The following is a 15,938-nucleotide window of genomic DNA, read 5'->3' on the forward strand; positions in this document are numbered from 1 at the left end:
AGACTGAGAGAGGTCACAGAATTAGCTCAGGTCACAAAGAGGGACTGCAACCAATGCAAAGCAGATTTCAGCATAACAAAAATAATCATTTTTTTAAATTAAAAAATTCTAATTTCAGAAGTATTAAATTAAGCAATTTTCATTGTAAAAATTCAGACATTACAAATGAACCTGGTAAGAGGTTCAGAAGTTGGCCACTACTCCTACCCTGATCCTTTTCTCAAAGAAAGCCCATGGTTAACAGTTTGATGTTTCTCAGACTTTAATGTATATATGAATCCGGGGATTTTGTTAAAATGTAGATTCTGATTCAGTAGAAGTGGGGCCTGATATCCTGCATTTTTAAGCACGTGATGCTGATGCTACTGACTCATGGACTATACTTTAAGTACAAGGTCATAGGGTGTGTGCATTTTTAATTTATCTTTACTGACAAATTGCATTCCAAAGTGACTGTACCAAATTATACTCTCACCAGCCAGAGATGTGAGTCCTTGTTTCCCATCCTCTCCACTACTTGAAAATTATCATGTTTAAAATTTTTTGTCCATCTGATAGGTGAAATATGATATCTGAATTAAAAAAAATTATGTCCTGATTATTAACAAGTTTGAACACATACTTTCATATGCTTACTGGCCATTTATACTTTCTCTTCAGTTAATTATCTCCTTGTATGCTTTGCCATTTTTCATTTGGATGTTTTTGCCTCTGTATTTTATTGGTTTTTATGAATTCTTTATATATTCTGGATATGAATCCTTGATCTGTTAAATATCTTGCAAATAGTTCCTCTAGGTCTAAAGAATAGATTTCCACCCAGCAGAACTGAATGGAAGTGGAGTTGTTAAGAAATTGGATAACCATCTGTTGGGGAGGAATTTGGTGCCTCCATCAACAGCCTGCACCTTTTTCTTTCATATTAATATAACATATCAGGGAGCAGTTTATTTCAGTTTACTTCATTACATACTTATTTATTTGTTGTCCTCCTCTATTAAACAATGATCTCCTTGAGGGCAGGGTGCTCGTCTGTGAGTTGTCTCACAGCAGTGCTTGGTACCGAGTAGGCACTCAGAAAATATCTAGGGAATGACTAAATGGACAGATGGGTCTAGATGCAGGAGTCCTGTCATTATCTACCCTGAGATTCAGCTAGGAATTGCTTTGGACCTTGAGTAAAGCAAAAGAGGAGAAGCCAAGAGTCAGTTCCTAGGATCCTTTGGTTCTAGTTGGAGGAAATTTCCCTCTGGGAGGCTTGTTTTTCTCTTCTTTCATCTACCTTTCAGATATTTCAGAGCTCATAGATAGTGATATTAATAATAATAGCCAAAAGTTATATAGTGTCTTCAATGTGCTTTATATACATTGATTCATCTAATTCTCACAACATTCCTATGAGGTAGGTATCATCATTATTATTCCCTTTTTACAGATGAAGAAACTGAGGCACAGAGAGGTTAAGTAACTTGTTCAAGATCTTACAGCCAGTAAAAGGCAGAAGTGGGATATGAATGCAGGCTGTTAGGCTCCTGAGTCCTTTGTGCTCAAAGGACATCAAATGAAAAACACTAGTACTGGGCCAAACTAGCTACTAAATATACATTCTTCCCTTCATTCACTGCCCCCCCCCCCCCCCCCTTAAGTGTGCCTTTTCTTTCAATAATATCCTATATCTGTGGCTTGGCAGAATTCAGTCTTGGTCCCATTGTTCTTCCATAGCCTTTTATCTGTGAACCCTGCATCTATCCCTTTGCAAGCCTCAACAATCACCATCCTCCTAGGAACCTGGCAGCCCCACTTCTCATGCCACCAGCCCAGGGATTGAGGCTTTCCACTGTCAGGGCCGGTTTTGACTCCTTTAATCTCCAAATCCCAATTGGCCTCTCCAGCCGCAAGGCTTTGCTTGGTGCTGCCATCTGGTGGGAGTAAGTGACCATGGACAGCCCTCTCTGATGAGTGGACTCCTGCCATTGGCTAAGATTGGCCCACTGTTCCTCTTTAACCCTCAGGTCAGGGTACTCATTAATTACGTGGCTTTTTCCAACCCCGATATGAAAGATGCTACTAATATATTTATTAATGGTAGGATGAGTGTGGCTGTATTTGTGGGTAAAGAGGTGCTATTTAGTAGCTCCCCCATCGAATCCCATCAAAAGATCAGCTTCTACCCAAGTCAGATGTGTGAAATGCAAAGGCTGTAGAGGGCAGACACTATCAGGGATTGCCAGGCTTTTTGTAGATTCTTTAAGGGGTACTTCATTTTCCTCTTGTAGCAGGAGTGGAAAGAGACCCCAGCTTCAAATGCGTAGTTACAGATTTAAAGACTGTTTTGTACTAGAGTCTGTGCTAGGCTGGCTCATACTCATTACTGATTAACTCTTCACAATGATCCTCCAAGGCAGGATTTCTTCCCCATAAAGGTGAGGAAATACTTAGAAGTTAGTTAAAACACCTGACTTGAGAATCAGAACATCCCTTCCAGTCCAAGAAATGATTTTTATCAGCTTTCCAGGCCCTAAAAAGCCCCAATAGATTAAATTATTAGATTCAGGTTATATCCTCATGTTTGGAGTAAACTGTACAGGGCCCCAGGGCAACTGGTCATTCAGACAAAAGCCTCAGGGGCTCAATAAATACTTGTTGGGTTGAATGTAATTAGACTGGGGGCCAAAGACATGAGTCTCTATGTGGGTATTCGTCACAAGGGGCTTACATGGGGGACAGCTCCTTTCTGGCTTGTGACTATGCAGAGACAGTGGACAGAGTTTTTGTGCTCATTCCAATTCCCTTGCTTAAAACCAAGGAGTTAGAAGTCTTAAGCGGAAAATTTGAGAGTAGTCGGAATAAAAGTCCTGGAAACCAGCCTCAGTTTTGAACTGCCTGTCCAACCTGTGAAGATCCCTGAACCACTGATCATAAAGACAGACATTACGAATAGAAAGCCAATGTGCTGGAGCCCAGCTAGTGCAAAGGAGCACCTTGCTGCCCATTCCTGTTAGCTTCTGTTAGGGGAGAGAGGACTGATATGGGTTGGTAGAGAAACCAGGTATGGCTAAACAGCAAGAGGAAGTTCATGGAGCTGAACTTGGCCTGGAAGGGAAGAGTTCTTATTCCTGGAAAGACACTCACAGGATCCTGAGCACCCACGAGGTGTCCTGCAGTAGTTAAAGCCCTGTCTTGTGCATTCACTCATTTATTTCTTCAAACTACTGCTTACATTTTACATGAGGAAATGGAGTCCTAGTGTCCAAGCTCACATGATTAATATGCGGTGGACCTGGGATTAGAACTCTGGCAGTCTGGCTGCACTTCCAGTGAATATTCTTTGAATTGGTCACCTTGACCTTGTGACCTTTCAGAGGAGAGTCTATTCTGCATTTTTCTTTTGTTGTATACATCCTTTCCACAGTTACAGATTATCTCAGAGGATCAACTGGTACAAAAGTTAAGGACACACAATTCACTTTATTTTCTCTTTGAACCTTATTTTCAAACTTGGAGCTTTCTTTCTTTTTTTTTTGTTTTTTCATTAAGAATGTGAAAAATATGAGTATTGCTTCCACTACCTCTTGCCCTGTGGTGGTTTAGGAAGATCCTGAGAAGACCTGAACAACCAGCATTCATCCTGAGACAGAGGACAGAGCACTAGGAAGGATTAGACCTTTGCCATTAGCTGTACTTGAGGCCATTGCTTGTAATTCCATCCAACCAGGAGCTGATTTATATGTCCAGAGGAGAAGAGAGGTAGAGACAGGTGTTAATCCTTTGTGGAGGAAGCAGGTTTCTCTGCCTTGATTCTTTTCAGAAAGTGCAAATTTTCGTTTGCTCTCACACCCATTGACACATAAATAGTCCTCTCCTCTCTTCTTCTCTCCACTCTTCTCTTCTCTCCTCTCTTCTTCTCTCATCTCTTCTCTTCCTCCCTCCCCCTAACCCACTCCTCAACCCATAGGTAACACTCTCTCCTCCAGTTGTGAGTAAAGAGAATCTTCTAGGAACCCTAGTTTGTGACTGTTTGTACAGCATGATTTGGAGGCTTTCTGTAAACAAATGCCTGGGTTGAAGGACTCTTGACTGATTGGTCGATAAAGTGCCCCTTTTTTGGTTCTGTGTCCTCTCTTTTTTGTGGGACCAGTTCTTTGAATCCAGACGACATCATATGAGGGAGCTAGCTACCCTGAATGCCACCATGGCAGGCTGGAGTGCTGGCATACCACAGTGTGGCCAGGAAGAGGCATCCCAGAGATGGAGGAGAGAGAAATCTGTGTTTTAAAAATCCTTTGTTTAAAGGAATTCTGCTCAGGAGCTGAGAAGTCGGTGTAATATTAAGCAGAAGGAGGTAAAATTAATAAAATTTGCTCTTTGCTCTAATAAAGTGTCACCATTGGAGTCCAGCTATGCCCTCTGCTTGTCAGTCACAGTTTCTTTCTGGCTGCCCTCCTTAAGACCAATAATAGCAGTCGAGGGTCTTCACAGTTCACAGAGAGTTTACAATTTCCCCCAGGGACTTTCCATGCAGGGTTTCCCTATGCACTGGGATGAACCTGGTCCCATAAAATAACAGCTGGAGTTACAGGACACGGCCTGGTCCTGGGAGCAGCACAGACTTAAAAAAAAATGTAATAGGGGCAAAAAACTTCAGTGATGCTGGTGGTGGTGGTGGTGGTGGTGGTTCAGAGACATCTAACAGGTTACCAGTGTGTCTACTTGGAGGGTTGACACCTTTGTTGCCAGATCTGCACAAGTCCAGGACGCAGACGCACAGACACAGGGCGAAGGTCAGGGTGGAGGCCGAAGTGACGCCAAGGAGGGAGTAGACGCCCACGAGGCCTGACCGAGGGAAAGCAGGACAGGTGATCCGGTCCACGCTTCTGTCTGCGTCCGGGCAACGAGAAAAAAAAGAGTCGAGGAGTTGGCTGGTGGGACAAAAGCTGGAAGCCTCGCCGCGGGGGCGGTTGAGGGGAGCCAAGCCGCACGAGCCCCCAAAGGCCGAAGATTTCTGCACAAGAGATGGCATCCCAGTGAAGGTGGAATCTTCGACCCAGGGACTGGGACTGGTGAGCCTCGGGCCTGGGGCAGCCCACGCGGGCTTTGAGTGGAGGCTCAGGCGGGTCCCTGCGGGGCGGGAGCCCGGGGCGGCCAGCAGGTGGGGCCCCGGGACCGGGCTCCGCCCCCCGCCCCCTCCCCGTTGGTCCGCGGCGGCCCAGCACCAACCCCTCTCCGGAGTCTGAGCCCGATTGGCGGCGGCGCTTGTCGCTCGGAGAGGGCCAGGCAGCTTTTCTCCGCGGCTCTCCCTGCCGCCGCCGCCGCCGCCGCCGCCGCCGCCGCCGCGGTCCTTCTAGCAGCGCGGGCGGGTGGACCGCCGAGGCAACCGGCGCTGGGCGATGGGAAGTGGCGCGACCGTGGACGCAAGCAGTGCCAAAGTTTCCTGGACACACATATCCGGGTGCGCGGCTGCCGACCACTCGTGACCGCTCCTGGAAGGGCTCGGGGATTTTTAATTTGGGAAAAAAAAACCCAAACACCTCGTTTCCTTTGTCAGGCTTTCTCTCCGGGTGGCCAGCGGCGGTTACTGCAAACTTGGGCACAGCATCTCCACAGCCAGTGGACCGGCTTTTGGAGAACCTCGGGACTCAGGTGCGCGGGCGCCCAGCGGCCCGGGGTGTGCTAGGGAGTGTGAGCGCGGGGGAGTCCGGGGCGCTTGGCGAAGAGGGCCCTGGGGAGCTCTATATGGAGGAGGGAGCCCAGAATGGTGTGCACCAGGAAGACCAAAACTTTGGTGTCCACTTGCGTGATCCTGAGCGGCATGACCAACATCATCTGCCTGCTCTACGTGGGCTGGGTCACCAACTACATCGCCAGCGTGTATGTACGGGGACAGGAGCCTGCGCCCGATAAGAAGGTGGAGGAAGACAAAGGGGACACCTTAAAGATTCATTGAACGACTGGACCACCCTGGAGAACGTTATCAAGCAGCACATCCAAGGTACGCGCGCCCTGGGAAACTTGGGCGGCCCTGGAGGCCGGGGAGTGCGCAGCGCCGCGCGAGGTGCCCTGGACCGGTGCGCAGCAGCGGAGGGATAGCGGGGCGCTGGGGCTTCAGAAGCTTGGGGCCCTGCATGTCCGCTCATGCCTGTGCGGGACCCTCCGAGTCTGTGACCGTGTGCGTTTCTCCAGCATACGTGTGTGTGTGTGTGTGTGTGTGTGTGTGTGTGTGCGGGGTTGCACGCGCGGGTGTATGCAGCTAGCTGGCGTTGTGGGGGCGCGCTCCGCACGTGTCCAAATGTGCGTGTGACTTCGGGCGGATTGCTCGCGGGCTGTCGAGGTCGCATACAGGTCTGGCTCAGGGTGTCTGGGCGTGTGAATGTTTGTGTGTGTACAAGAGAAAGCGCGCCAGGCAGTCAAGTTCAGTTAGCCATGTAAAGACCCTGGGCGAGATGCCCGCGCGGCCTCAGCTGTTGGCGCTTAGGACTCGCAGGCTGCGGGACAACCCCGGGCTAGGAATCTAGATTGCACCGCCCCAGCCCTAGAACTGCTGTGCAAGGTCCGCAGACTGGGTGGAAATGCAGCGATAAACCCGGGGATCTGGGGCTCGGGACGCCGCTTGAACCTGTAGCAGTCTCCATCCCTACCCCAGCCCGCGGGGCTAGGACCCTCTTGTCCTTCTTTGGGAGCAGGTATAAATGCCTTGAAGAGGCGTAGAAGCTCTGGGGCTCTGTCCAGTGCGGTTGAGCCTCCACCACAGACCGGGAGAACTCTCCTTGGGCCGCGTTCCCAAGGGGCCTCCAGCGGCCCAGTGAAAGCTGTTGGCTCCGGTAGTTTCACTCCCAAGCCCGGGGAGCGGCTGGAGCGGAGCAGACAGACCCGTGCGGAGTAGGTCTAAAGTTGAAGACTGTGCAGGGTGGTTGTGCCTCAGACCAGGGGTGGGGCTAAGAGGAGGATGGGGTGCGGGACGATCTCCCGAGGCAACCCGGTCCGAAGAACTGTCAGAGGCAGGGAATGGGGTTCTGGCACCGCGTATGCACACGTTGAGTTCCTCTCGCGTTCACAGTTCTTTTTCTTCGCTTCCCGGAGACCCGGCTTTTTGTCAGGTGTGTGAGCTTCTTAAAGGCAGGGTCGAGCCTAGCTCACTTGTAAATCTAGCAGCAATCCACTGGCCTTGGGTCCAGCACACACAGTCCTTGGCAAATAGCTAGTTGAATTGAAGGCTCTCTTCCTCAAGAGCACTCTCCTTTTTACACCTGGGTGTCTGGATTCCAAGCCTTCCACCTGCTGCCCCTTTCAGGGTGAGACAGTAGCTCTGTCCTCGTTTCACGTGTTTCCCCACAGGTCCAGAATAGTTCCTTCCCAGAGGAGGTTCAGGTGAATGTGGGAGAGGAACCCAGTATCCATTGTGCTTCCTGACTCATGACTTAAAAACCAGCCCATAGCTCTGACACTTCAGAAGATGGGACAGCTTCTCTTTCATACCTGCTCTCTCCATCTGGCAGCTGGATTTGGCAAGGCCAATTTATCTATCTGATGTGTGCCTGTTACTGCTGTTTCTTATGTGTCCTTTTCCATTCTCTGTATCTTGATGACAATTAATCAGCAAAAGAAGTACAGTGTTTGCCCAGGGTGATTCAGAGTGTTCCCAGGGAGACACAAGGCCATGCCTTACTTTGGCATTTCCAGTTTTCCCACTGATTTTAAAAGATTTCATTCACAGATTCTGCATGTGTGTATGTTCATGGAAAATGATTCTTGTATACCCTCAGTCTGGTCAGGGAGGAGGAGAGCAAGGTACTGCTTCGCAAAGCAGTGAGGGGACATTATTAACCCATGAGCTCATCACTTTTTGGGCCCCTATTATGTTGAATATGGACCATATCACATTACAGGCATAACTCAGAGATATTGCAGGTTTGGTTCCAGAGTACCACAATAAAGTGAATAATGCAATAAAAGAGTCACACTAATTTTTTGGTTTCCTTGTGCATATGAAAGTTATGTTTATATACTATACTGTAGTCTATTAAGTGTGCAATAGCATTATGTCTAAGAAATGTACATACCTTAATTTAAAATACTTTATTGCTGAAAAATTGCTAACCATCATCTGAGCCTTCAGTGAGTCCTAATGTTTTTGCTGGTGGAGGGACTTCCTCGATATTGATGGCTGCTGACTGATAAGGGTGGTGGTTGCTGAAGGATGAGGTGGCTGTGGCAATTTCTCAAAATAAAACAACAATGAATTTTGCTGCACCAATTGACTCTTCCTTTCATGAAAGGTTTCTCTGTAGCATGTGATACTCTTTGATTGCATTTTGTCCACAGTAGAACTTTAAAAATTGGAGTCAATCCTCTCAAACCCTGCTGCTGCTTTATCAACTAAGTTTATGTAATACTCTAAATCTTTTGTTGTCATTTCAACAATGTTCACAGCATCTTCATCAGGAGTAGATGTCATCTCAAGAAACCACTTTCTTTGCTTATCCATAAGAAGCAACTCCTCATCCGTTCAAGTTTTATCACGGGATTGCAGCAATTCAGTCACATCTTCTTGCTCCACCTCTAATTCCAGTTCTCTTGTTTCCACCACATCTGCAGTTACTTCCTCCACTGAATTCTTGAACCCCTCAAAATCATCCGTGAGGATTGGAATCAGCGTTTTCCAAACTCATGTTAATGTTGATATTTTGGTCTCCCCCTATGAGCCGTGACTGTTCTTAATGGCATCTAGAATGATGAATCCTTTCCAGAAGGTTTCAGTTTACTTTACCCAGATCCATTAGAGAGTCATTATCTATATAGCCTTATGAAATGTATTTCTTAAATAATAAGACTTGAAAATTTAAATCACTCCTTGATCCTTGGGCTGCAGAAGGGATGTTGTGTTTGCAGGCATGAAAACAACATTCATCTCATTGTACATCTCCATCAGAGCTCTTGGGTGACCAGGTGCATTGTCAATGAGCAGTACTATTTCAAAGGAATCTTTTTTTCTGAGCAGATCTCAACAGTGCATTTAAAATATTCAGGAAACCATGCTGTAAACAGGTATACTGTTATCCAGGCTTTGTTTTTCCATTTATAGAGCACTGGCAGAGCCAATTTAGCATTATTCTTAAGGTCCTTAGGATTTTTGGAATGGTAAATGAGCATTGGCTTCAACTTAAAGTCACCAGCTGCATTACCTCCTAACAAGAGTCAGCTTGTCCTCTGAAGCTTTGAAGCCAGACATTGACTTCTCCTCTCTAGCTATGAAAGTCTTAGATGGCATCTTCTTCCAATAGAAGGCTATTTTGTTTACATTGAAAATCTGTTGTTTACTGTAGCCATCTTCATCAAGTATCTTGGCTAGATCTTCTAGATAACTTGCTGCAGCTTCTGCATCAGCACTTGCTGCTTCATCTTGCACTTTTGAGATTATGGAGTTGGGTTCTTTTCTTAAATCTCATAATTTAAGGAAACTTTTCTTCTGCAGCTTCCTCGCATCTCTCCGCCTTCAAAGAATTGAAGAGTTAGGGCTTTGCTTGGATAAGGCTTTGGCTTAAGGAAACTTTGTGGCTGGGTTGATCTTCTATCTAGACCTCTGAAACTTTCTCCATATCATCAATAAAGCTGTTCCGCTTTTTTATCATTTGTGTGTTCAGTGGAGTAGTACTTTTAATTTCCTTCAAGAACTTTTCCTTTGCATTCACAGTTTGGTTGACTGGCCAAGAGTCCTAGTAGCATTTGGTTTCTTTCAGCTTTTAACATGCCTTCCCTTCTAAGCTTAATAATTTCTAGTTTTTTATTTAAAGTGAGATACTTATGATTGTTCTTTTCATTAGAACACTTGGAGGGTTATTAATTGGCCTACTTTCAATATTGTGTCTCAGGGAATAGGGAGGCCAAAGGACAGGGAGAGAGATGGGGAAACGGCCAGTTGTTGGAGCAGTCAGAACACACACATTTATCCATTAAGTTCGCTGTCTCGTATGGGTGTGGTTCATGGTGCCTCAAAGGAAATATAATAGGAACATAAAAGATCACTGATCACAGATCACCACAATAGATATAATAATGATGAAAAAGTTTGAAGTATTGCAAGAATTACCAAAATGTGACACATAGAGATAGGAAGTGTGAGCACATGCTCTTGGAAAAATGGTGCTGATAGACTTGCTCAACACAGGGTTGCCACAAACCTTTAACTTGTAAAAAAAAGGCAGTATCTGAAAAGCACAATAAAATGAGATATGTCTGTATTTAAAAGGCTATATGTGAAAATGAGTGCAATGTTGAAGTTGAAAGGAGCCCTTTTGATTTTTTCCCCAGGAAATCCTGTAAGTAGGCAAATATATACCTGAAAAAATTGAGGGAGAGTGGTAAAAAAGAGAAAGCAGGATCCTTAAAATATGTATTGGTCAAGTTCTTTTGTATATGTGCAGTATTTGAATTCTGACTCCTGTGTATATTCAGAAATGACCAGACTTTCGGGAAAAAAAAACAGAGGCCAGAATCTATAGGTGGGTTGCGGGGAGAGAGGGTCAGATTTTCAGTGACTTGGGAAAGACTGAAAACAAGGCAGTTGGAGGGTAGAGATTACTCAGTTGTTTGTACCATAATGGTGTAGCATTGTCTAGTGACAGCTCCCTTTTTGGAGACAGAGTCTTCCTTGAGCTAGGATTTAGGGAACATGGGGAAGGGGCCTCCAAAGTTTGAGACTGGTCAACTGCAGCTCTCTGAAGGCAGAAGGTAGGAAAGGACAATAAGATGACTCATACTTGATAATATAGGCTGTTTTATGTATTTTTACTGTCAAGTTCCCTCTAGTTAATAGAGCCTTTTGATCAACGTAGTTTACTCTGCAGAGCTGAGAAAATAAGAAATAATAATAATGAGCTAAAAATTATATAGCATCTATTATGTGCCAGGCGCTATTCTAAGTGCTTTATATATGTTGACTTCTTCAATTCTTACAACCTGTGAGGTAGGTAATATTATCTCCATTTTGCAGATGTTGAAATTGGGGCACAGAAAGGTTATATGACTTGCCCATTGCGACACAACTGGTACTGTTAGTGCAGGGATTTAAACCCAGCTAATCTGGCTTTAGAGTCTATGTTCTCATCCACATCCTATACTGTCTTCTAAGTGGGTCAGAGGGGTGCAGAGGGATCAGTGCCCCCTGTAGTCAGTTGACGATAGTGGGAGTGGGTGTCAGAGTGAGAGAACTCAAAGGATGATTAGCTTTCCCACTTGGAGACTCTTCCTGTAGAAAAACTCAGGACACTGTGGATTTTGCTTTGTTTCATGCCGAGAGGTAGAGTTAAATTCACCTAAGAAATGTTTGTTGAACACTCAGGACAGTTCTTGGCACATTTTACTTAGAGTAAGCGTTGGATGGATGAGTGGATGAATGAATGAGTACAAAGTGCTGATGCTCAGTGCACCTATGAGTCATCGATGCAAGAGTTTCCATTCTCAAAAGGATACGCTTTGCTTTGAAGTCTTGCTCAGGCTTCTCTTTTCTTTGGAAGGAAAGTTGTCCTGGACGCAGCAAATGTCACAAACTGTTCTGCAGGATGTTGGATAGAACTGACAATTAGAAGAGGCTTTAGAGCTTTACCCTAGAGGTCTGTTTTAGTCATAACTGAAAAGTTTATTTTCCTCTTGGGGGTTGCAGTGATATTTCATTTTAATTTGTTTTCTGATTGAATGATTTAATTAGATGGTGTTTGGGAATCTCTTGGGAATGTAAATTGCAGTTTTGAGAATTTTTTTCTAACCAAATAGATGGTAAATGAGGAGGTGGATAACTTCAGACTTTAAAAAGTATCCTGATGGTTTGAAAACACAAAGTAAGTGTCAGTACAGATTCTGTCTTAGTAGGAGAAAGCTGATTGCTTGAGATGGTGAGGTAGATGAAGTAGCGGGAGTGCTGAAGGAGACCGGAGTGTTGGAGAACTGAGGAAATGCGGATGCTGATTCGCTTTTATTTTGGAAGACCGTTTTTTTTTGTTTTTTTTTTTTTTTAAGAAAAAGCTTGCTCCTTTTCTTGGTTGGTATCTCTTTGAATCTGCAAAAGAATGTGTCAATATTAAAGAAGACATTGAAAAATATATGCAACTACCCGTAACTCATTCTACTATTTTTCTTTTTGAGCATTCCCCTCTAGCTTTGTCCCTTTGCCTCCATATTTAAGAACAAAAGTATAGTCATGATTTACATGCTATTTTATATTCTGCTCTTTCTACTTGGCTTTTCGTTGGAAGCATTTTTTCATGTTACTGCCTAGTTAATTGATTCAACATATATTGTTGGAGACCTAAAATGTGCCAGACACTGCATTGGGGAGGCACTGTAGATAGAAAGGTAAACAAGGACACTCTTGGGCCGTGTCCTAGTGGGCTTCATAAGAACATAGAATAGTCCATAGTCTTCATAAAAGCAATAGAATCCATTCTTTTGTTTAATCTAGTGGGGTTTATATTGGCTAATTAGTTGAACAACAGTTTAAAGAGGGAAATAGAACAAGATATTAAATACATGCATTAAATATTTTCTTTTGGTATAATTCAATATGCACATTAATTTGCCAGTCTTTTGCTAAAGGCCAAGCCTTTGTCTTTGGGTTGGGTCTGCTGATTGGAGTTCTACCTCATCTTCCTTGCATAAACCACTCCCATAATACACTGTTTAGGAAGTCTGATTTCTAGTTCTGTTTTCTTTAAAATGCTTCAAGAACTTAGACACGTGGAAGTAATCTGAGTGTAGTAAACTTTAAATTTTTATGATTTTTGTCTGGCCTTTTGCAGTTACTTTGCTCACATGTAATTTGACTGGTATTCTTTAAACGACTAGCCTTTATAAAGTCTTTCCAAAGCATTTAAATTGGTTTTCTTAGGAGCAACTCTTATCCTTTTAGCAGTCATATTTCATTTGTTTATATAATATTTAATTAAATTATGCTCTTATAATGGTAGGTACAAATAGTATAAGCACAGCTGGGAATAAACCCAACGGCTCATTGGTAAGCATGCAACTCAATTGCTGGAAGGAGATGTGAGCAGGGGGTACTAGAGAATATCTGATGCAGTGGGCCAAAGGCATTATGGGGTTAGTTTCACAGAGAGAATGGAAAGCATTGGTCAGTCTGGAGAGTTGATTAAGTGGAGGGTTTTATGAGAGTACTTACACTCTGTTTTTAATGACTGCATAATATTCTGTCAACCACTTCCCTGTTGTTGGACCTTTTTTTTTTTTTTTGCAGTTATAATTAAGGCTGAAATGAACATCTATATCACACTGTTTTCTTCTTCTGAGTTATTTTTAAAGATGTATTTCCAGAAGTGAATTACTACTAACTCGAAGAGTATGAACATTTTTTATGAAAGATTGTGTTTCAAAAGGAAAGCCTTTCTCCACAGCCACACCGTCAATGTATTGTACTGGTTTCACCAAGTCTCGCCAGTGTTGGATGTTATCATTCAACTTTTTCTGGTTAAATGTAATCAATATCAAATGTTCTGTTCTTTTGATTTGCACTCCTTTTATTACTATGGAACTTAGTATTTTCCCATCTTCCCAATATTTGTTTTCATCTTGTGGGAACTGTTTATGTCCTTTGCCCATTTTTCTATTTGAGATTCAGTTTGTGATTTGTGGGTTTTATCTATAGCTATATCTGTATCTGTATTTGTATCCATATCTGGATCTAGAGCTATATAATCTATAGCTGTATCATCTATCTGTCATCATCTGTGTCTTTTATGCTTGTACTATATATTCTTATACACATACACATATATTATTACATAGATGCCTTAGGACAGTGGTCTACACACTGTGTCCTCTGCACACAAGTTTTGATCTGGGCTGCAAGAAGTGAAAGGGTCAAATGTGCTCTCCTGCACACACCTTTCTCCCTTCCCTGCAACCAAAGCAACTACACTTTCATTGGTTTTATATTTGGTATTCTGTAAAATATTTCGTTTTAAAAAAGGTTCTACTTCTTTTATAGAAAAAAAAAAGCTGAAAATCACTGTTTTGGGAGAAAAGAAAAGATCAGACTGTTACTTTCTTTGAGGATGATGGTGGCATAAAGAATTCAAGAGCATAAACAAATCTAAAAGGAAATTGAATTCCTGGGTGGTGTTCTTATAATGTGTATTTGCCCTTCTGAATGCTGTGATTAATAATGTATTACATTATACGAGTAATTTCTAAATCCATTATCTTCCTTCATCAAGTCCAGATCATCCCAACAATGGGAAAAATGGGTTATTAACAGTTTTTTGTTTCCCAAAAGTTTATTAGGCATATTATGTGCATATTAATGTACATCAGGTCTGTAATAGCAGGTTGTTCACCATGATTACAAACCATATATGGTCTCTAAAAATTTGAAAATGTCTAGGCCTGAATTGGGAGATTTTCTTTTGCTCCTGTAGCTTTTGGATGCAACCTAGAAGTAGTTGTCCTCCTCATCTGATCCCTGAATTGGCAGTTTGTGAAGATGATGCAATGTTTGCTGAGTGCTTTGAGTTTGAGGACAGGGTGCCATTTAAGCAGTAAAGTTATTTGTCCTGTGGAATGAACTTTAGCATGTGAAATTATATTAGTATCTGTGACTGACATTTTGAGAAAGTTCAATAACAGGATTCAGGATTGAACCTAATTACCTTTATTAATAGCCCCAAACCACATCTTCATGGTGTAGAAATCCTTGCCAAAGATGACAGCTTTTTCCCATGGCCAAAAAAGTTTCATTTTTATCCAGAAGTATGTAGGCTATAAAATAAATGAATTCCACATTCTTTCCCACTCACTTGACATGAATTGTTATTTGCCCTTGATAAGTAGGTTGGTGTAGAATCTCAAGGAGAATTCAGAATGAAATGTTGGAGAACCACAGTCTGGTTTGCTGGTTTGTGTGAACCTTGAAGGTCAGTTTCAGTCACTTGGGTTCAGCTGGCCTGTATTTTTCCAAAGGTATTCATGAAATTCAGAGCCACACACGAGGTCACTGGAGCATCTTCATTGCCATCCCGGAGGATTTCTGACTTCACTTAATTTAAAAAAGCTGGAAGGGTTATTGCCCTGCTGAGGGGTTTGGGAAGCCGTTTAGGTCTGCAGCTTGGTAGTTGCTTGGATTCTACCTGGGTGTTTGAGACAGACAGGCGGCCCTGTGGAGAAGCATCTAGGAAGTGGTCCAAATGGAGGTGATGTACAGGTCCTTGGGGAAACACCATGCTGAATATGACTGATGAATGTAGCCAGAAGGCAGCAAAGTGGTATTTTGGGGAGAAATAGAACTGTGAATGAAGCTGGAAGGACAGAAGTCCATAAATTTTAGGGGGGTATTGAAGTAGGGAGCAAGAGGCAGAGTGGTCTGCTGGCTGATGGCACAGATCCAGTGAATGGTGTGCTGTGCTTTTTATGCTGCCCCTGATGTTGCACTAGGGCTAGGGGTGCTGCCTTGAATCTGTCAGGGGTTTGATTGTTCCGTGCCTCCTACAATTGTCATCTTATCAAACCCCACTTTGCCTTGGGGGTCGGGGTCAGCTCCATTTTACAGTGAATGCTTGAACACGGTGGTCCTTGATGTCTCCCCCTTCCTCACATGCAGGGCACACACCCCAGGGCAGGGCCAGGGTGAGGCACAGTCCCAACCCTTCTCATTCATTCTCGCTCCCTTCCTTCCTCTCCCAGTCAAGAAGGCATATTAATATGCAAGAGAGTGTGATAACCTTGAAATCCTTTCAATTTATTAGAGTAAAAGTTAATCATACATAAGCTTTGGTACTTAAATTATTGTCAATAACAAATTAGCTAAATGGTATCGGAGATGGTAGACACCGACTTCACTGGGCCACAGCCTATTATTCCCATCCTTCAAGAGCACACAAAAGCAAGTGTTTAGGAGGATCAGAGAAGTGGCATTTGCACCCTTCTTGGAACAGGTG

At 43.6% G+C, this 15,938-nt stretch overlaps 1 protein-coding gene across 1 annotated transcript in view; it reads left to right on the forward strand.

The window, feature by feature from the left end:
- The first annotated feature begins 5,326 nt into the window (after positions 1-5,326).
- The window catches only part of GALNT18 (polypeptide N-acetylgalactosaminyltransferase 18), a 418,859-nt gene continuing 408,247 nt past the window's right edge, over positions 5,327-15,938 (forward strand). Inside the window, 4 exon segments of the mRNA XM_037839960.1 lie at positions 5,327-5,449; positions 5,546-5,938; positions 5,940-5,957; positions 5,959-5,989. Coding sequence (XP_037695888.1) covers positions 5,753-5,938; positions 5,940-5,957; positions 5,959-5,989 — 235 coding nt within the window. The 5' untranslated portion in view covers positions 5,327-5,449; positions 5,546-5,752.

This window comes from Choloepus didactylus, chromosome 6, assembly GCF_015220235.1.
Source record: "Choloepus didactylus isolate mChoDid1 chromosome 6, mChoDid1.pri, whole genome shotgun sequence".
Lineage (NCBI taxonomy): Eukaryota > Metazoa > Chordata > Mammalia > Pilosa > Megalonychidae > Choloepus > Choloepus didactylus.